Here is a 21,611-nt window from a genome sequence, read left to right as displayed (position 1 = left end):
CTAATTTAATTCATAAATTACTGCATGCTTGGTAATGAGGAGAAGATATTCATACCGACACAGAAATTTTGGATTTGAACGTTTTGAGTGAAACTGATACAAAGATATTGTAGATTTTAAAAATGACACCAGCTCTCATTGGCTTAAAAACTCAATTTCTGAGAAAACATACGATGTGTTTTTTAATCAGATTATCATCAATAACTGTGCCAGAATTTTCTGCAACCCAAGCTTTCAGAACCCATTTGCTCTTTTGATTGGATTGTTTCATGCACAGTCACAGACTTCGGGAATCATTAGTCATTTTTAGAATGTAAAAAAAAGTTTTCTGAATGTTAAAACCGTCATTAGCTCCGCAGCTTTTAGCACTGTTCTGTTCAAACGGTCTTTAAACATTTGTTCCCAATGCATTTCAGTAAAGACCAAACTGGATCCCACTCGATACCTATGTGGACAAAGTTGTCAAGACTAGAGCCGACCGATTAATCGGCCAGCCGATAATATCGGCCAATATTAGCGGGTCAAGTGATTATCAGTATCTGCTAATTTCATTCCAGATACGCAACGATTTTACTAGATTTATTCACCAGTCAAATATCATTTCATTTGAGTATCCTGGCAGTTCTCTTTCACCAGCGAAGTGTGTTATACATCAAGCATTATCACTCTCCAGAGGGTCAAGCTGTGATGCACATACTTTCCAGTAGAGTGACCATCTTGTATTGGTTATGATGTGTATGTTTTCCACAAGTGTTTACATAAGTGCAATATCAAACAAAGAAATAAATCGGCCAATTTATCAGTACAGATTTTTGTATATCGGCCCAAAAAATTCCATATCAGTCGGGCCCTAGTCAAAACTGCAGGTTATGTTTGTTTAGGGTTAACGTGTTAATAATACATAGACTGTGTCGACAAAGCCTCTGGTTTCAAAAGCAAGCAAGTGCCTTAAACCTGCACTGTTTCTACAGGCCAGCAGGGGGGGCAACACTAATAGTTCCAGAAAGAAGTCAGTTTGTATAAAACTAGATACAAATGGTCCCTCTAATGGTTGTTTAATGACCCCAGAATACATTTTCCTAACAGTGCCATATAGAGTTCAGTAGAGGATAAAGCTTGGAGCGGTTCAGGGCGTAGATACCTGTGATTGTTAAGTCACTTCTGAGGCAAACCAGGAAAGAAACAGTAATGCATAACCACACTGTCTTGCAAATATGTTCGCCTCTAGTTGCTAGAACCATCATATCGACTGGCAAAGTGCCAAAGTTGAGGCTTCAAAAGTAGAGCACAACAACCAATGGGTTACGTCATTTCGTTGCACAAAAACTCAAAGGGACCCGCTATTCCAAAGTCTGGACCACCAACCTGTTGCATCCTGGTTTTTGCTGCAATCAACAAACTACTGAAGCATTTTGAACCGTCTGCAGTCAACATTACACCTTTTTGTAAGAAGCAATGAGGGGAAAAGTATGTATGAGCAGATGAGTGTGCAACAAGAATATGATTGAAAAGGAAAATGGCAGCATGTGTGTGCAACATGCAGGTGTAGTGCACACCTGTGTACTCCAATAAAACACACAACTAAAGCAGAACATGCTGTGCAGTGATTGGGTCTAGGTGGGGTTCAGTCTTGGTGGTTTTCATCTCCCTTGGGACACCCCCCCTACACCGCGTCCACCCCTTACCCAGAGCATTCCTCTCAGACTGGTGACCCCTCATGACGGACGGCATCCTCCATGCCTATCACCGACTGATGAGACCCACCGCAGCCCCGAGAGACTGAAAGACCGAGGTTAGAATTGGGAATGTGAGAAGAAAAACAAAATGTGTGTGTGGGGGGGGGGGGGGGGGGGGGGACACACACACACACACACACACACAAGAAAAACTACAAATGTCCCGAAGGTTTACAGTGAATTCTTCCAGCAGCAGAATGGGAACAAATGGGATTCAGTCAAACCGTAAATAGCGAACAGAAAAAAAATCACAGCCGATATTTCACGCCACACTCTCGCGTCAGGGTTCTTCAACGTGTCTGTGTTTGTTGCTCAAGTTATTTCTCATTCAACCTGACACCCCCGGTTCACGATAATTAACGAGGGCTGACCTGTGAACGTGAGCGCCCTGCTTGCCAACTTAAAAAAAAAAAAACGTCTCCTTCATCGGTATCCTAACCCCTCTGTGAACTCTCGGCTCACACAGCGGCTTCTCAAAATGTAATACATGAAAACTAAGAGTAACGATTACCTCGCCCTTTTCAAAATTAAGTGAATGTTGGAGCTGTTATCATTAGAGTTTTATTTTTTATTTGATCATCTCAAATTTAAAGTGATTGAGTTATTTGCTGTTATTTGGTTTAAGTAGGATACATGGCTTAGCTTGATTGCCTTTTGATACATGTATATATATATATATATATATATATATATATATATATATATAAGAGCTTTTGAGTACTTGCATTGGGCGGGCATCAGGCATGGTGAATGTTTTTTTGTTGTTGTAAACAGCGAGGAGAATACAGGAATAGAAACACAAGGACGCCTGATCGGTGACTGCAAGCAGAAAAAACATTGAATAAAGCCATTTAAATTGTTTGATTTCCATTGGTTGGCATGGACAGATCTCCACTACACACACACACACACACACAGCGTTTAAACTTGTTGTATTTTGCCTTTTTTCTTGTATTCTCCTGTTCTTTATGTTACACCCTTCAACTTACTCCCCTTGTATAAAAGGCACCAAATGCATAATGTTTATATATTTTTTTATGAAGTAACTTCTTCCATACATGTAGAGAGTTCCAAATTTGTGCAGGATTCAAAAGCAACAGGACAGCACACGTGCTTGTACCTGCAGTCCAGTTGGTGTAAGAACTTCGCATCACACCGCAGAGGAACATCTGAATGAGAGATTCTCAAACAGGGGCAGTCATTTGCAGAGTGTGTTTCTAAGTTATTCCAGCTCCCCGCAGCTCAGCAGAGGCTGACCCCTCTCCCCGTCTTGTCTGCTAAGAGGCCTACAGGGAGGAATCAGCCCAAATTACCTTTATTGATCCGTAGAGACAGGTGCATACCAAACAGGTCTCTCTTCTTATCTCTCATCTCATCCCTCCTTCACCTCTCTCTCCTCCTCTGCCAGCCTGTGAGGGGAGAGAATATGTAAGAGAAACAGAGACTATTCTGCACATGTTACTGCATCAGGCATGGCAGTGATTTACTGCTCACATCCAGGTTGCTGTGATTAAACCTGCCTCCTTGTTGCTCGTCTTTCACCAGCGTCTGAGTGAGCAGGAACAGGCGAGTGGCTGTTTTTCTGCCTCCAATCCAGCGTTGTCCTTTCGCCCCGGCATACAAATCACTGTGGCGGTGGAAAAGATACTCCATTAGGTCCAACTCAGAGTTAAATCAATGCGTGACTTATCAAATGAAATAGGGGATTATGAGGTAATCACCTGGCAAACGTTGCTGAAATTGTAATTATCTGCACTGCACACATCTCAGAGAGAGGAGACCAAACTAACTGTTTAAGTGGAGGACGAGGTAACAAGGTGGAGAAAAGCACAACAGCTACATCTGTGAGACAGCGCCGTGATGTCGAATGTTTATGTGCCGAGAGAAAACACGGCAGCTCGCTGGTTGAAATGAACCACTGACAGATTTATGCTGCTTTTCCTCCATCACATTACTGAAACGCTGCTGCTCAGTCTGTTAGCTGCTTAATCACGCCGAGGCCTGTATATCACACCCTCAGGTAGCACGAGTGACTGGAGCTGCAATATTTACAGTGCACTGACAGGATACGGTAAATGCATTCTTCTGTCAAATTAATTAATAACATCAGAAATAAGGAAAAGAAAGAATAACTCCCACACACACACACACACACACACACACACACACATCTGGAAAATATAAATATACATTTTGAAAGAATAAATTGTTTATATAATTTAGAAACATTAAGTCAAATAAATATACAAAAATCCTCATTTACTACAAATAGAAAATCATGTTTTTATTTTAGCTTTCATTTTTGTTTGCAAAGTTTGGATTTTGTATAGTATATAAGACGTTAATTATGTTTCTTTCTATAATGTTTTTTGATGTTAATTTTTAAGAATGTTTTTCACATTATTTTGATTTATTTTACCGAACTTCATTTTTTTTTAATTATCCGAAAGCATCAAAATTTCAAATCAAAGGGTTTTTTTTTTTTTTTATTTGTCATCAGCATGTGTCAGCCAAAAATGTGTAATAAAGACAACAACAAAATTCAAATCTGTGGATTAAACAGTGTTATTGTTGTCATTTGAAATGCAGATTCAAACATAAAATGTAGGCCTAAATGTTTGTAATATTTAACATTATGACTATAATCATATACTGTGAAAGTCAAATAATGATCCTAAATGTTGTTTTTATTATTCTGAGTTTGAGTTATCTAAATCTCATGATTGACAAATACTGGTTACAGTACAAGTGCAACACGGCCCCCTGCTGGAACAAGCGCAAAATTACATCTCTCTGCCCGAGGCCAGTTCAAATCTCATGTTTGGTTCTCTTCCTCCACCCAGAGGCCAAATGCATTCATTGCACTGATGTCTAAATGACAGCCATCTCAAGTCTTCAGCAACTCAGCATACTGGCCATGTAGCCCACTGTATCAAATCCACTTTCTATACAGAACATATACAAAAAACAAGGTACGCAATTCATAAAATAGCAGAAATAAATTTAAAAAACAATAGGCCCTATAGCTTTTTATAGCATAGGATAAAAAAAATAAACTCATGGGAACATTGTAAATAAAACCCTAAAAGCACATTAACTGAAAAAGAGACCATCAAGAAAATGAAAACACACAGAAAGACACACTGTCTAAGTTTATGTTTAAAATGTCCACAGAGGTGAAATCGTTGAATCATTGATTCTCTGGCATGCTCTGATACACCAACCTTCAAACATTATTCCACAAAAAGCCTCCTCTACACATAAATAGCCTTTTAAACTTAGTTATAGGCTATTCCACACAGAAAGTAGTAGCCTACTTACTGTTGTTGCAAGTCAAAACCCACTTTTTTATTTTATAAATCAGAAAACCGCAGCACTGAATTTCTCCATGAACCCGAAAAAACACAAAAAGAAGGTAAATATGAGCTTATTTCCCCTCCACAAAAAGCAACACTTCCTGCCTACCTGCGCACCTTCATGCCTGTCTTGAACCACAGTGACCCCCTCTGGCTAAGAGTGGAACTACCTATGACACACAAAAAAAACAGTGTGTAATTTACAGTGTGGGGCAGTTTCAACCACATTTTTCAGTAGCTTTGTGGTAGGTACAGACATGCAGGTGATTCCCCCAACAAGCTAACATAACACCTAGCAGTTTAAAAAATCTCCAAACAGGTGAAAACACTTGCTAGCAACTTGTCAACAGCTAACTACAGAACATAAAGCAGGGAAGAGGTGCTAAAATATAAATAATAAAACAGTCGGATATTAGATTAGGGGAGAAAGGGACAAGATGAGAAAAGTTGAGGCATCTCCTGTTAGCAACTTTGAAAATATAGCCTAAATATTTTTTGTTTATTTACCACAGTGGTACTCAGCCTTGTTAGACTTAAGAGCCACATTGACCAAAACATATTTCTGCAAGAGCCACAATAAAAAAAAACCTCTTTCTTTCCTAAAATATGTGTGGGAACACAGTGACACTACTTGCAAAGAATAAATTCTGCTGACAACGTTTCCCTTTTTTAAATAATTACTTTGGATTTTTCTCCAAGTAGCCTATAGGACCTAAAAGAGCCACAACTAGTCCCAAATGAGACACATGTGGCTCAAGAGTCTCGGGTTGAGTATCACTGATTTACCAGTTCAGACTGTTTTTACTCACAAAACATTGTTTGGCTGTCACAGAAACCTTTCAGCATATTAATAGACTAGTATGCAAATGGATTTAGTTTTCAGAAGCTGGCCAAGAAGCCTCTACAATTAGTATGCAAAGTTTATCTATGTAGCACCTTTCAAGAGCAGACGTCGAAATCGAAGATTAAAAAGGCAAACCAAGAGATAGCAACAGAAAATAAAAAGACAACTAATTAAAGGAGACATCGACAGATAAACAAAGTGTTGATAAAGCTCATCGTTACAGAGCACCCCAACCAAACAAACGACTGTGACCAAAATTGGTTTATAAGTTTTTTTTAAATTGATAATAATATACATGTGTTATAAATAAAAATAGCAGAGATGTAACAAGCTACTTTTGCCGTGTTGCTGCAGCTCAGCTTGATTCATTTCCCCCAGAGCTTTGGTGTTGATGAAGCTGAACTTTATGTAGAGTAACCAGTAACTCACTACTGGTGTGGTCATTTGCCATATAAACCCATATTGACTCTCCTCTCAATCAAAACTATTCTGACTTGTTGTTAATCAGACAGCATGCTCTCTGTGTTCAGTGACAGGCGGAGGTGTGACTGTGGGAAGGCCGAGGACTTGGTTCAGGCTGAGCACGGCCGAGTCACACTTCATCACCTCTTCTGGTGTCTGTGATGACACCACGACGAGCTCAGGCAGAGTTCACAGGAGCATGCCAGCAGTCCCACTCTGCACATGAACTCTGAAAATACAATAACAAGGTTTGAAAAGTAACATCATAAGTCTCAAAATGTTTGCATTATGATGAATACTTGATTTTAAAGTAGCACAATTAGGCACATTTCTGCATTTTTTTAATAAAGAAATTGTAAGGATGTTTTCAGGGATTTACAAAATAGAAATAGAAATAGAAAGCAAGTAAAAGCAGAACTCAGGTGAAACATAAATAGAATAAAACAAACAAGCCTATTTAAATAGAGTCAGTGTATGAGAGAAGTATGGCTGTATAGAGCTGTACAGTAGTGTTGGAACATGCAGGATGATGGTTGACTATTAAAACATTATTGTATGAAATACAGAGACTATGTGAAAACAGACAATAATCCAGTGTGCAATGCATTTATGTAACAAATAAAGTCCACAAAGGGAACAATATTTATCTGTCGTTTATGTTTATCATTTTAAAAATGGCTTTGACCTACATACTGAATGTGAATCATCCACACAGCATTGAATGATTTGTTTCTGCAATGTTACAAAAATCGACCCTGTGTCTTTCTGTGGCGTTTTCTTTTAATCCCCTCTTTTTAATTTATCATTAAGGACGGTCCCATTATTGTCTATGTTTTTTCCGTCCTCGGGTACTGAAATGTTTTTTCATTCAAAGTTTTGTCTGTGGCTGCTTGTTGTTGTGGTCAGAAATCCAATAAGATTTGAATCATGAACATATACAGTATATATCATGAGACTTTTTGCAAGTGAGAAGAGGGTGCCAAGCAGTGGTGGCTCAAAGGTCAAACATGAGAATGAACATTGTTCACCCCTTTAGGTGTGTATTCCTCGCGCCTGATTTCACACCGGCTCCTGGGAAAAAAAAGGGTAGCATGAGTCTAAAATACTGAACCTGTGCAGAGTTCAGCAGAGTTCAGCAGAGCTGCGTTTCAAAGTTTAACACCCCAGAATCTTGTGAGAAATATTAAATTATCAAACATTACACATGTGTACATTTGGCCGATTCAAACTCAATCATTCAAAAAAAATCTCTGCCTTTAACTTTGTGGTCCAGGCTCTAATGTGACTCTTTATCATTTTCTTCTTGTATATATTCCCCCCCTCAGTAGTCCTCCCCTGTGTCTAATTTCTACTATCACTAACATCACACACATGTAATTTATGTATGTACAATACCCCTACATGTGCCTCAGTTGACCTGAAGTGTGTGCAGTAAAGGTTAGAAGTTCATCAGTTGGGGCATCAGGCCCTGGTTTTATGTTTAACTCTGGAGGTGAGCAGATTTCACACCCAAGTAAGTGACACTCCTGAAACCAGCAGCTCTGACACCAAAGCCTGGGAAAGTCTCTGCCAGGCTGAAGCGAGGTTAAGGGGTTATCAGAGCATCATCACAACTCCCTATACGAGGTCTGCATATGAATATTCAGTTTATATCGATGCTCAGTTGTTAAGAGTTTGCCCTGGAAAACATACTGTTGAATATTTGTCGTTACTTTACACCTCTTCAGTCTTTACACAGACTACATCAATTAGCTATTGGCGTTTTATCCCAATATTTGGACAGTGAATTCTGGGTAAAATCAGTTTATTTTATTTTGAAAAGGTTTTGTGCGTGATGAGAGTAAAGACTGTGCAGTGGAGGTCAGCGGTCCAGGAGCAGACACAGGCCACCATGTCTCACATCACAAGGTGTGTAAACTTTGCACCCTGACAAACACCAACAGTTGATCCCGAGGGTTCCCACAGACCGGCATGAGAGCTCGGCACCGGGGGCGGCAGTTGAAGAGTTCAACTCACCGAGTCACAAATTCAAAATGTATATGTTTATACAATAATCTGCTAGAAACCAAAGCCTGCAGGGCAACATGATATATTTTTTTACTGAGCATGGACTGAATAATAGATGACAGTGTGAAATTATATGGATGTCTCCAGGTTCTTAACACGTTTCAGTGGCTATACGTACACAAGCTACAACATCATATTCAAATAGTGCAGATAACGGACACTCTGGAATAAAGTTACACAATATAGTATGTAGTTTAAATCAACCTGTTCCTCAGTTTGCATTGAATCCCCCTAACCTGCTTCTACTTATGAGCTTTATATTCTGCAGCAATGATATTAAAAAGCGTGATTACCTGATGCTGAACAAATCATTCACATTTATTTTGTGATGATTTAAATTACTGCAAATCTGTGATTGCTGTCTTAAATATATGCAAATGCAGAACAGTGCCAGCTAAAATACCTGAAAAAAAGACTCTTTTCATCATAATCAGAGCTTGGGGGCCCCGTCTTTAATATAATAATCTTAAAAACACAGTGAGCCGACATTGTATTCACATCGCTTGACTCCAGATAGAAATCAGAAACAGATTTAGCTTAACACAATGAGAAATAAGACTCATTTGTCAGAGCTCTGAATGTACATACACACAAATGGACAAACTCTCAAAATCAGGACAGAACAACATATCCCTTAATAAGATCATTGGCTGTGTTTATTCTGTTGTGTGCACTCTGTGTATAGGATTTGGAAGTAATGGTGTAAGGATCATGGGTATAAGCAGCAGAAGAAACAAAGGCTCAGTGGTGCTCCAAAACCTTATTTTGACCCCTAGTCTTTATAACGTATTTATGTGACCCTGATTAAAAATTCTACTGTCATTTTGTGTCCTATGCATCTCATTGTTGTGTGTATGGCTGGAACTGTATTTTTTTTAAGGTTTATTTTGGGGCTTTTTATGCCTTTATTAGAGAGATAGGAGCGTGGATAGAAAGAAAATCAGGGAGAGAGAGAGTGGAATGACATGCCGGAAAGAAGCTGCAACAGGTCGGATTTGAACCTGGGCCACCCGCTAAGAGGACTAAAGCCTCTGTAATTTTATATTGGTTTAAAAAAATGTATTTATATTCTTTACTTTTTTTATGGAATGTCATAAGTGGACAGACCACCTATCCACATGTGTATTATAATCAAAAACAAATAAAATCAGGAATTGTCTGTCACAGGACATGGACACCCATGTTTTCCCTTTAACTATCTCTTTACAGATCTTTATGGTCCCCTGACACTCGTGATTGACACCTTCCACGTGTCACGCAGTTTCCGCACTTCAGGCGACAGTGTGCAGGAAACTGCGCGTTTATCACCCCCACACACTTCTTCATGGGAAAAGAGTTGTTTGTCCACGGGCAACACCTTAATCCCTCTTTCCCTCTCTGTATTAAGAAAATAAGCCCACATGTGTTTGTACGTATAGCCTACTCTTTAACATATAATCAAGTGCTTTTTATTTTTTAGATATTGTTCAGTGAAAAAATAGATCCACAGACCCATGTCTATGTTTATTTAGTGTTCTCAAATAGTTATTCCTAAAGTCTCACTTGTCTAATTAGATACTGATCAGTGTTGTAATTGAAATGACTCTCACTTTAAAAGTCTGTCACACACAAAAACGTGTTAAAGAAACACCTCCCCAAACAGCGACATTCATTTTAAATATTTTATTGCGTTTTTCAGCAAAATACAAAAGAGGTAGAAATGTTAAATGAATAACTTAAGCGTACATTCTTGACAAAAGACAATGGGTCTATTTACACATATTTACAGTAATAAGTTAAGAAAAATATATTATGACAATATGCAAAAGTTTGGGCTTCGTTCAGTTCAGCTCTTTCTCCATCTCCTCCTCTTCATCATCGCTCTCTTCGTCGCTGCTGGAGTCTTCATACGGGCAGATGGTCGCTTGCACCGGATAGTTACGCAGCAGCATCTCTGCGTCCTGGTACAGATAATCGAAACATCTGGATTTGGGCCAGTACAACCTATGAAAGAAAAGGGAAAAAAAGTATATATAAATAAGATGTATTCAAATACATTGGTTGAAAAGACAATTTAACAAACAGAACTTGACTTACTTCACTGGATGAACGACCTGAGGAGTTTTCGGTTGTTTTGAAGCAGAAAGGTCTCCGTGAATATGAGCCTGAAAGCAAAAAGAAAGCGATTAGTCTTGTTAGACTTTTCTATTCTTTGTATAGGCTTGTGCAAGTTTGATTTTACAAACTCCCAAGGCGCCAGGATGTCTTGACTCACCTTCTGTACGGCACTTCTGTTCGCATTTCCAGTCCACGGTCTCCACAAACGACCGGGCTGTTGTGAAACATTGTTTCCAGTAAGAATAGAAGATAGTCCGCTGTTTGAAGTAAAAGTTTCCATGGTTCCTTGTGTCCTTGTGGCGATCAGTCCTGCTTAAGGTCCTTAGAGGATGTGTGGCTGAAGGCATGCAGGAAGCCCCTATTTATCAGGGGCCCGGTCTGCTGGTGCCAAATTGCGCTTTGACGCGTCCCCAAGTGTCTCCATGCGCCACGGTGGTGAGGTGCGAAATCACACTTGGGCAAACTCCAACCATATGGTCACTTTCTTTCATAATCTGATTTTTTTTTTTAAATTAAATGTACTTACCTGACTTCTTGAAACACATTTTCTGTATGAAAAGTATTCTGGATCAGATGTTTAAGTGTTAGGCTTCCTGCTCTCTGCCTCCACATTACAGTCCATGTTATAGGTTTGAGCACAGAGCGGATGAATGATTAGGTGTAACAGGCCTTTTAGAATCCGAAGAAGAAGCAGGTTTATTGCAAAGTATGTTTCACATACAACTAACCCAAGTGCATGGGAGTATACGTGCATAGCAATAAGAATAGAAAAAAACACACTTTATAAATAATAAGCATAATTAAACCTTACAATATTATCTTTATTAATTGAAAAGAGCTGTAGCTTTTGTTTTTTCTTTCGTTTTGATCCTTGCAAAAAAAAAAAAAATCTGTATGCTCACAATTCTATAGTTCAATTAATATGAAGGCTACAATGTGCATCATATAATCCAAAAGATGGGCTATAATGTAACCATCTGATCATATCTGGTCAATTAGTTCAAATTAAAATAAAAACAATCCCGAATCAAATCAGGTCGGTTTGTTGATAAGTCTTGCTGATAACATCTTGTTGAACTTTGCAACCCCTTCACCTCTCATATCTCCCTCCGTCTGTGGAGCCATTTGCGTGTGTGTGAGGTGTGAAGAAACACGTGCCCTACTGTCAATTCTCGCTGAGTGCCGTGATGGAGGAAGGTTCGCGTGCATTTGGGGAGCGCGCGGGAGGGGGTTGACACGCGTCAGCCTTTTGTGTACACAACAGCAGGAGGGGGGCGGGTCGCTAACAGCAGGCTGAATGCATCACGATCACTCTCATATGGAAAACTTCATAATAGAGCTAATTTATGAGCTGCACGTGCCTGCCATTCATTAAAAAGATCCTTTGTGTTGCATTGATTCAATTAAATACTCCCACTGTGTTTACCTTCAGAGCGCCACTAGGGGGAACTGTGGCGCTTTAAGATGGCATACAATTAATATATTATGTTATATTTGATATAAAATCTAAAAGAAAGTGCTTTCATTAAGTGAAATATATTAGCCTGTGTTCAGCCTGTCTTCATTCACAGCTACTTGGTGCCACATTACAGAAAGTATGAATTGTTTAAAAGCAGCAGGCCTGCAGAGAAGGTGCCATGTGGTTAAAGGTGAACCGTGCATGACCAGCATTTAAAAAAAAAAAATGCCCTCAAGCTCCAGCCACATCACAACACTTCTCTCCAGGGAGAGAGCAGTCAGAAGTTGGCACTAATAAGGTCCACATAGACCTCTCTCACTGGTTCTCTCTGTCTGTGTCATTTTCTCCTCTGTGGCTAATTGGGTGCATGCTTTATACTGCTCTGCAGGGTTTTTTTTTTGGTAGACTGGATCATTATATAGAGCCTTCACATGCTGCTGTTGTATGTCCACATGACCTTTTCCTCCATGTCTACAATACAGGCAGGCTTATGCAATATACTAATGTAAACTAGGCTGCGTCTTTCATGTTTTTGTTAACATATGCTGGTCATCAAAAAATACACCTTTCATGCTGTGAATATATTGTATAGTGCTTTTTGATGGACCAGTTCAAACTATGTCAAAACAGTAAACAAAAAGAAAAATACAAAGAACAGCTGATAAGAGGTCACTCACTGTCAGCGCTGAATGAAGCCAAATTGAATTGCCCTGTGGAAAAAAATACAACACAGTTTACACACACACACACACGCACACACACACACACACACACACACACACACACACACACACACACACACACACACACACACACACACACACACACACACACACACACACACACACACACACACACTCTTAGAAAACACAAAACTTAATGTCACTCATTTTGAAGAATGAAGTTAACCAAGCCAACAATAACAACATGCCTTATTGTTTTCATCCGTAATAGCAAAAGATGTTATTATCAAGTGGAGCAAGTTAGGCTGCAGCTCAAAATCAGAAAAGATGTCTCGCCAGTTTTATACATTGAATGTCTTATTTCTGTTAAGAGACTGACTCAACAGTTCAAATACAGCTATTTTAAGAGATCTCCTTTGATTTGGTTCTCCTCACATACACTATCCATCACTTCTATTGCACCACTCTAGTCCAATTTTCAACTCTTTCTTTCTCTTTTGCTGCCTCTGGTTTATTATTCATGAGTCAAGTTCTTTCTTTTATTACCCTTCTGTTTTACAAAGGCACTCTATACTTGACTCCAAAAATCCCTTCTCCATGGAAACAGCAACTATTCAGTTATTACTTTCTTATCACTGCATCACTATTACTGATTCTAATCATTCGACCAAATTATCATGAATTATTTTTTGAATGCAAATATGCTTTTTGGGCATGTTTCTGTGTCTGCCTGGCTCCAGTCTTCATCTTTATTTTGGGCATCTGATCTGATCTCGTCTAATCTGTTTTGGCTGAGAGCGATAGAAGACTTGCACTCCAGGACACAGATTGACAAACATGCTCTTATCTAATGTCCCAGTGTTCGCAGAATTTCTCAGGTTCGCATCTTTTCCTCGGACTTCAGTTGACAGGTGGTTGATCGGAAAGAAAAATACACAATGTTCCCAAAATGATATCTGTTTTCTTTGAAATGAGAAGATGTCAACCTATGATTTGAATTTCAAAGAAAGGCATCATCTTGCAGATTATTTAATAATTGAAGGACATGTTGAACACTTCTTCTGGAATCAGCTACCAGTCAGGGTCTGGGAGGCAGACACACTCTAAACAAAATACATAAAACTTTGCTTTTTGATAAATCTTATAGTTGGGGCTGGCACAGGTGGCTGTTCTGGCATGAGCCTGGATTTGCCCAAGATTTATGCCTGTTAAAAGGCAGTTTTTTATTTTCCCTGTAGCTTTTATTGAAGTGCTACACTCATGATGAATTAAGCTGGGTCTTCTTAATAAAGCAATGAGTAAGGTCTTTTACCTGCTTTTTGTAAAGTGTCTCGAGATAACACTGAATTGACGACACATGAATTGATGCTATACACATAAAGATTGATTTATTGATTCCAAGTCTTGTTAAATGAGGTTCAAACACACAGTATAAAGTTAGTCCTCTAGAGGAAATGTTAGACAAACACAGAATGAGAGGTGCAGTAAGTTTACTTCTTCCCCCCTCGTTGAGTTCCCACTAAATCAGTTCCCTCTAAACAAGCAGATTAGGGTTCACACAGGTTCGCCAAATGGAGAGGTCCTCCATTATTGATTTAAACCAGCTTGGAGGAGGAGGACTGACTTGAAAAAAGTATCTGAAAAAATCCCAAAACTTCAATTCTTCACAGAGCTTTACTCCTGGTTTTCACTTGAAGCTAAATTACTCAGAACTGGCGCCTGCTGGGACCTTGCAGGCTCGTGGATGCCTTGAATTTATGAACTCCCATTAGAATATTATTACTTACTTAAGCACCAAAATATCATCTGAGACAGAAAAAATACTAGTTTGAACAATCAAAATAACTATTGGAGCCCTTCAATGTCACTGTCACCGTCAATGTCTTAACAGAGCAAATAATGACAAGTTAACCTCACCAATATGCCTGCATACAATCGTGAGGTTCTTCACTGGTTCTGCCTGTGATCACTGGAGGAAAACTTGAAAAATTCATGTATTTTCTAATCTACTTTTTGTGATTTGAACTGTAATGAAGAGAGAGGGATCCAGCGGTACACCAGTTGGGGGGTGGGATGAGGACGGTGGGGTGAGGATAGGGGATGGGCACAGCTTTCCAAAGGCCTGATTTCTGCACTCCAACCCAGATCCCAGAAGAGGAAACTCTGGAGATCATGGCGACTTAATTCATTCACCTCAAGAGGGCAACAGGAGGCTTGTAGCTTTTCATCAAAAGGAGTAGGTCAATGGCAGGTCAAGATATACTTTTATTTCAAGGTCTAATTATAACCTTCCATTTCTGAACTGGTGACTAGCTAATGCGAGCTCAGAAACCAACCAAAGAAGATATCAGAATTGAACATCATCAATCCCACGGACCAATCTGTGACTGTTCAACAGTCATGACATGAATCAACATGAAGTTACCCTGTGCAACAAAACACATTTGATCACAAGTGAAATATGTGGAACACATGTCAAACATGAATTTTACACATTTTCTTGGTGTGTCGTGTGACGCCTATTTACATTGAAGATCCCGGCTCCATGTTTTCAACGTGTGACCGCATGTGGAAAATATAAGAAAGTCATGTGTATTTGATGAATGTGTGATTTAAACCAAGAGTGTGCAGATGGATTCTTCTATCGTTGCAACTTGTTAAACCACACATCAAAAAACACATTAATTTTGCAATGTTTTCCATACATCAGGTCGTGTGATGAAGGAAAAAAACAAAGTCTGGCATTTGGGCAGAATATGGATGAGGTAATGATCCATCTTTGCTTCTTTTTTTTTTTATTTGAGTTCGACCCTAAAACCAGGGCATGGTAGCAAATGTTCTTTTTAGTTTGAATGAGTCTCTCTTCTCAATCTTTTAAAATTGTCTGAGTTCAAGCAGTCCTGCGGATGAAGTCAGACCGTGGGTCAGTCCTTTGTCCAAACCCTTCAGTATCATTGTCTGCTGGCCCTGTTATAGGTGGTTAGATGTATCTGTGTGAATGTTGTATTATCCACATTTTTGTTCGCATTGTTTTTTAAAATTGAACTTCTACTTAAATTACTGGGCTTCCTTGGTGCATTTTTATTAGTTGCTTTCATCTTAAATAATCAAGTATATTTTTGGTGGATTTATTCTTTTATCAGGAGTTTTTACCTTATTTTGCTGTTTTGGTCTGATTTAGACTGTTCCAGTGTGTCAAAATGTACACTTTTTTTCGAATAATGAATTCCCTTTCATCACAACTCGGTGTTCAACAACTTTTGAACTTCAATGTTGAGCTCAAACGCACTTTGCTTTGGAAACCATATGAGGAGGACACTGCTCTTGGGAAATACCCTCACAGAATACCAAACCAACAATGACCACCAAGGCACACTGCTTTGAGTTGAACAAGCTCTCAGGTGTCGGGCTGCATTTTAATCAAACATGTTTGGTATTTAAATCCCCAAGCTGTAATTCCGTACTCAGTATAATTTAAGATTGACCTCGAATGGAGAAGCTGTTCGATGCCATTTGGACGTCATGAGTGAGCAGTGCAGTGCACAGCTATGTCTGTATACATGTCCTTCCATGGGCTCTTTGTAATGTTCTGAGAATGAACATGCTGAAGGTCAGACTGAACCCTCTCTCAGTTTAATTTAGTGTTGCCCTGGAAACCAATGGATGTGGTAAAAGTGTAGTGGTGCAAGAAGACAACATGGTCTAGATAAAAAATGAGGACAACAGAAATTATTTAAAGTAAATTTGAAGACATCATAAGAGGCTATCAGTGTAAAGAGACTATTTCAAATAGTATATGACTTTTAGTGGGTAAAATATGGAACTGTTATTGAATATAGAACCATCCTTATGACAACTAGTCTTGGTATGCTCCATCTTTCATAAATGTATTCAAAAAATTTTGAATCATGCTGCCCTTGTCTCTCACTCTCACTCTCTCTCTCTCTCGTTCCTTTCTCAATGGCAGCATCTCAATCCTCTTATATTGCCCTCATACCACAGAAAGCAAAGACTACCAGAGCAAGGGTCAAGATGGCAGTGCCCTGTCCTCTGCTCTTGTTTTGAACTTAGATAACCTCAGCATCCCCTCAATATGCAGCCCACTGCACGCTGACAAAAACACATTTGGAAGGCTAATCCATCAGAACGGGTGAGCCGAAAAACACCACTTGTGGAAATCAATTTGGATGACAGAGGATCGGAAGAGAGTCTTTAAGGTCAACAATGCGGAGTGAGAGAAGGGAAATTGAGTCTGCTGAAACGTCAAGTGTGAGTTTAGCACGTGTGTGTTTGTGCAACTGTGAAGCGTCAATATCTCTGACTTCTTCAAATCAAGCTTTTGGAGACTGGAAAGATTATATGCAGAGGTCCAAACTCAGAATTAAACCCAGTATCAGACACATTAACATGCAATTTACAACGCCGGTTTTCCTCTGGTTTTGAGAAACTCACATGCTGCTCAATGAAGTAGTGCTGATCAAAGAGAAAAAGAAAGAGAAAGAGAAAAGAAAGAGAAAGCGAGGGACAGGAGCTCAATGTGTCAGGTCCACCATAGCAGCATAACTGGGAGCTGGTCCATACCTGGGCCAGCCCTAACTGTAAGCTTTATCAAAAAGAAAAGTGTTAAGCCTATTCTTGAAATTCAGAGTATGTCTGCCTCCCAGACCATGATTGGAAAATAATTATTCCAAAGGAGATATTTGGTAGAAATTCTGGGAATTTGGATAGTAAATCGGAATATTATATTATCAGAATTCCGCTTTAGTCGAGGGTTGAAAATAGCTGCAACTCCAGTGTCTCAAGGTGTATGATTATGAAAATTACTTGGAGGAGTGGATTCCTTTAAATAAATGTATTCATCCTGACACAGCCAGGTTTCAGTTAAACAACGCAATCGATACTATTATCTGATTTCAGATAATTTAATAATAGAGATTTAGATGCCAATGATATCATATCGACTTTTTTTGTTGTTGCCAAAACTGTATTTGTAGTTTTGATTTCAATCAGATTTTATGTCCAGTATGTTTGGCTAAATTGTAACAAAGTGTCTGGGACGGTTAACAGACAGTCTCTAATGTATGATTATAGTAATAGTAGCTGAGGAAACTGCAATAAAGGAAGCGCAGAGTCCTGGTCTGGACTCTTTGTTGCCATGGTTTTTTGACTAACACATTCAGCCAAGTTTCAAGATAAAAGAGTTGCACCATACTTGAGATTGACATCCAAAGAAAAGTTTGAATATGGTTAATATTTGCCGTGAGTGAGTCGATGAGTGGCTTTTTATATTCAGTCTATGAGAAAGACAGAAAAAGAAAGGATCTCAGGGCAATAAACATAAAGAGTTCCCCACAACAAAGGCCTGATGTTGAGAAATTGGGGATCTTTAGACTTATACACAGCACGTAGCATCATTTCAGATGCAGAATCTGCAGCTTGAATATTTCATGTTATCTTTTTTTTTTTATCAGTCTCAAAAGTTTCTGCTACAAAGTTCACAAAATCCAGTGCAGTGGGAGACCTCAGGAGGTGGTTTTTGTTCTACAGCTGCAGATTGTTAAAAGTTAAATTGGTGAAGTGATAGTAAATAAAACGCAACAGTGGAAAAATGTACTGGTCGATAGCAGAAAGAACACACACAGTGTAGTGAGGATCACCAGTAGACGTCATGTTCAATAGTGCTGCTGTCGATCGAAAGATGCCTCCTATACCTGCAGCAGCTGCAGTGGTGAGTCAGAGAGCACTGTACGCTGTGGTCAGGGTCATTTACATGCACGACGGAGCTGCAGGCTTTAACATTTTAATGATAGAGGATGGCTGTCCCGATGGATTTTTACTCAGAGGTTTGTTCAAATCATCAATGAATTCTTAAAAAAAACTACAGTGAAACCTGCTGTTGAGAATGAAATTGAAACTATCCTTCATCCTGTTTTGAAGCTGAATTAGTACAAGTGAAGCAAAAGCACACTTTTAATAAGTGCTCATGGGTTTTTAAAATTAGGACACAAAATCGGAGCATTATATGCAGTACAGTGTTTTAAAATGTTAAATAAGATTTAATTGGCCAATTTCAACTGTCAGTGGTTTTCACGAAGATCTGCCGCTTATTGTCGGGGGGAAACAAATTAAGCTTGACCCTTCACATCACAAAGAAAGACCCCTATTTTTTTGCGCATAATATTAACTTATGGATGATTTAAGATTATTACCGTACAGATCAGTAGCATGCTAATGCTAACACGCTAACTTCACCTGATGTAGGCCTACTAACCCATATGCATCATGCTAACGCCATGCTGAGCAAGTGTTGAGATTTTTAAATGAATTGACGAACACACACTTGTTTTACTATTAATGGTGACTAATGTGTACTATTGTGAGAATATAATAGTTCAGAAACAACAACCCCTTTGCAGAATACTCTATGAAGATGTCCGTACATCCACTTATGCCTTTAAACTTTAGAGGAGCACAGGAAAAACAGGGTTCAGCCATGGTGTTGATGCAAGGAGGGTTCTTACTTACCTTAAAAGTTGTGCTACCATTAAACATGTTTCTTTTCATCAAAGCCTTTGTGCTCTCCTCCGTGAAACCAGTGCAGCATATCCTCTCCCTGTGACATGGCAGCAAAAGAAGAACAAAGCAACATAGCCGAGAGATCAACAGCCAGAAGCAATAATTGTGGGACAGATTTTAGAAGACCGGTTGCTTTCATTTAAATATGCATTATTGATCTGCGGAGGAATATGAGGCTTCAATCCTGAACAGCAAGCTTTGATGCAGCCTTTTCAACCCTTCCAGCATAAAGATGTAAGCAGGCAAGTAAATAAATTCAGGAAATGAATGATATCTAGTGCTGATATTTACAGGGTTTATATAATGCTGTGTGACATTTATGAGTCACCCTCTTATATCATAGTCTGTCCAAGTTTTGTGAAGGTCTGTGCCTTAAGGGCAATATATAATATCCACTCCAGAGAAGACCTCCTTTAGGGTTATTTCTGCAGCACTGTACGGCTTAATTTGATCATTCATTCAGCGGATTATTCAGAAAGAGGAGATGATGTAATCTTCAGACAAAAAACAAGGACTGATTGAAACACTGATGGCGCTTTAGAGGTATTTGTTCATAATGTTTAATTGGTAGTTATTAATCCAAAAGAACCAATTTGGATGTGAGAAATCATCACTTTTCTGAAAGCAGAAAGACTGTCTCTAATCCAGGGCCAACAGTCAGGCTTCATAATAATCATCAGACAGCATTGTTGTTTGTGTCGATGCGAAGTGTTAATGCTTGAATGTGAAGTAGCTACTTTGATTTGAGTTTATTTAGTGTGAAGGCTTTGTACACAATTAAAATCTTTCCCATCATTCTGGCAGCACACAAACTTGCAGAAAAATACAAGTAAAAACCTCTGAGTCTATTTCCTTCTATCAATGTATGTATTCTGTGTTTCCAGGTTGGATCAGTTAAGGTACCATCTGCACAGCTCCCGACTAAAGCTGGAAGTCTATGTATCAGAGCGCAAAGAATGATTGTACAGAACCAGATCTAGATTCGTTACTCATTCAGATTCAACACTGAAGTCTGGTGTTCTGTGCTGGAATTAAACAGTTTCACTGTTATTTTGAGTTTTTAGCAGAACAATATGCCACCCTTAACTGCACCACGTTTTAGCTGGCTGATCTTTAACTGTTCGATGTAACAGACATCTTGCCCAAACCTTAGATGCATATGTTTGGAAATCATGTGAAATTGCTCTTATAGAGCATTCAAAAAATCCTTGAGTGTGATCCAGAGTTGGGCATGTCTTGCAGTACAATAGGACAGGTCTGCCATTGAGCTATTCTTGCTACCACCACCAGATGGTGCCAAAAGGAGGTGAGGAGAAATCCAACAAATAGTGGCTTTAAATTTAAAGCTCTTGAACAGGACTGAGTTTAAACCCACGTTGAAGGAATAATGTTGTGTCGCCTAAACTTGTCAAATCCAGGCACTTTGCAGCTACATTTTGCAGACATTGGAGTTAAACCAAAATACAAACTGAGCAACAATAAATGTATTAAAGACAATATTTTTATTTCTCCCCTACGGTCTATGTACTTAATAACTGGTCGCTCCAGTAAATTAATGGACGCCTGCGGGGGCTGTGCTCTAGAGGTACTTCAGAAATCACAGTATGGCAATATAACTAATGGAGCCTGTGACTCAAAGAAGACTGATCAAAGGATGAGAAGAAGGCATGCGGTGATGTGTGAACCTTGGCCAAGGTTGCATCGTTTACAGCCTTTTCACAACTGCTCACTCCAATGTCATGGCTAATGGTTAGAATAAATGGATGCACAAAAAAACAACCAATTACTAAACCATCAAACATATTTACAGTGAACCATTTTCAAGTAATTTGGCTGATGTTTTCTGAAGGCACTGGCATATTTTTGGTAAAATTGATAGAAAAAGAAAAATATTTTTGGGTACTTAACAGGCATCAGGGAAGCGTCGAAATTTGAAAATGGCTATATTGGGGTTTCATTTGTATGCATTGGTGTTGTGATCACATCTAAAATAGTGCCCTATTATATCATGTTCACAATTATGTTTACAATTCATTCTCCAGGGTATAATGTCCAACGTATTCTGAGTCAAGTACTGTACTAAATGTGTAAATGATGATAATTTCACATCTTGCAGCCCGACATCATCTCAGTTGTGTCTTCTTAGTTCCTAAGTCTGAGTCTGCACACTGACCATAAATGAATCAGTCCAGATGTCTCCTCAAATAAAGAGCAGTGTCAAGCCATTGTAAAACTTTATCATCCATGATTTATAGAATCAATATGTATTCTGGATTTAAAAGTGGCGGGGTTGACAGAAGTGGGCATCCCCTCAGACTGAATGTGATTGGT

At 39.0% G+C, this 21,611-nt stretch overlaps 1 protein-coding gene and 1 long non-coding RNA gene across 2 annotated transcripts; both read right to left on the bottom strand.

Annotated features, from left to right (window-relative positions):
- Nucleotides 1-2,586: 2,586 nt before the first annotated feature.
- Nucleotides 2,587-5,185, bottom strand: LOC132984563 (uncharacterized). The gene is made up of 3 exons (XR_009674970.1): nucleotides 5,058-5,185; nucleotides 3,231-3,363; nucleotides 2,587-3,145 (listed from the first exon to the last, which is right to left on the bottom strand). It is a non-coding gene; the product is annotated as an uncharacterized LOC132984563 (long non-coding RNA).
- A 4,955-nt stretch (nucleotides 5,186-10,140) lies between these two features.
- On the bottom strand, nucleotides 10,141-11,141 carry ripply2 (ripply transcriptional repressor 2). The gene is made up of 3 exons (XM_061051415.1): nucleotides 10,720-11,141; nucleotides 10,542-10,609; nucleotides 10,141-10,448 (listed from the first exon to the last, which is right to left on the bottom strand). Exons 1-3 carry the CDS (start codon nucleotides 10,840-10,842, stop codon nucleotides 10,286-10,288), a joined length of 354 nt encoding a protein of 117 aa, XP_060907398.1. The 5' UTR covers nucleotides 10,843-11,141; the 3' UTR covers nucleotides 10,141-10,285.
- Nucleotides 11,142-21,611: the final 10,470 nt, after the last annotated feature.

This window comes from Labrus mixtus, chromosome 12 (genome assembly GCF_963584025.1).
Source record: "Labrus mixtus chromosome 12, fLabMix1.1, whole genome shotgun sequence".
In the NCBI taxonomy this organism is placed as follows: Eukaryota; Metazoa; Chordata; class Actinopteri; order Labriformes; family Labridae; genus Labrus; species Labrus mixtus.
This window is presented reverse-complemented; position numbering and strand designations above follow the sequence as displayed.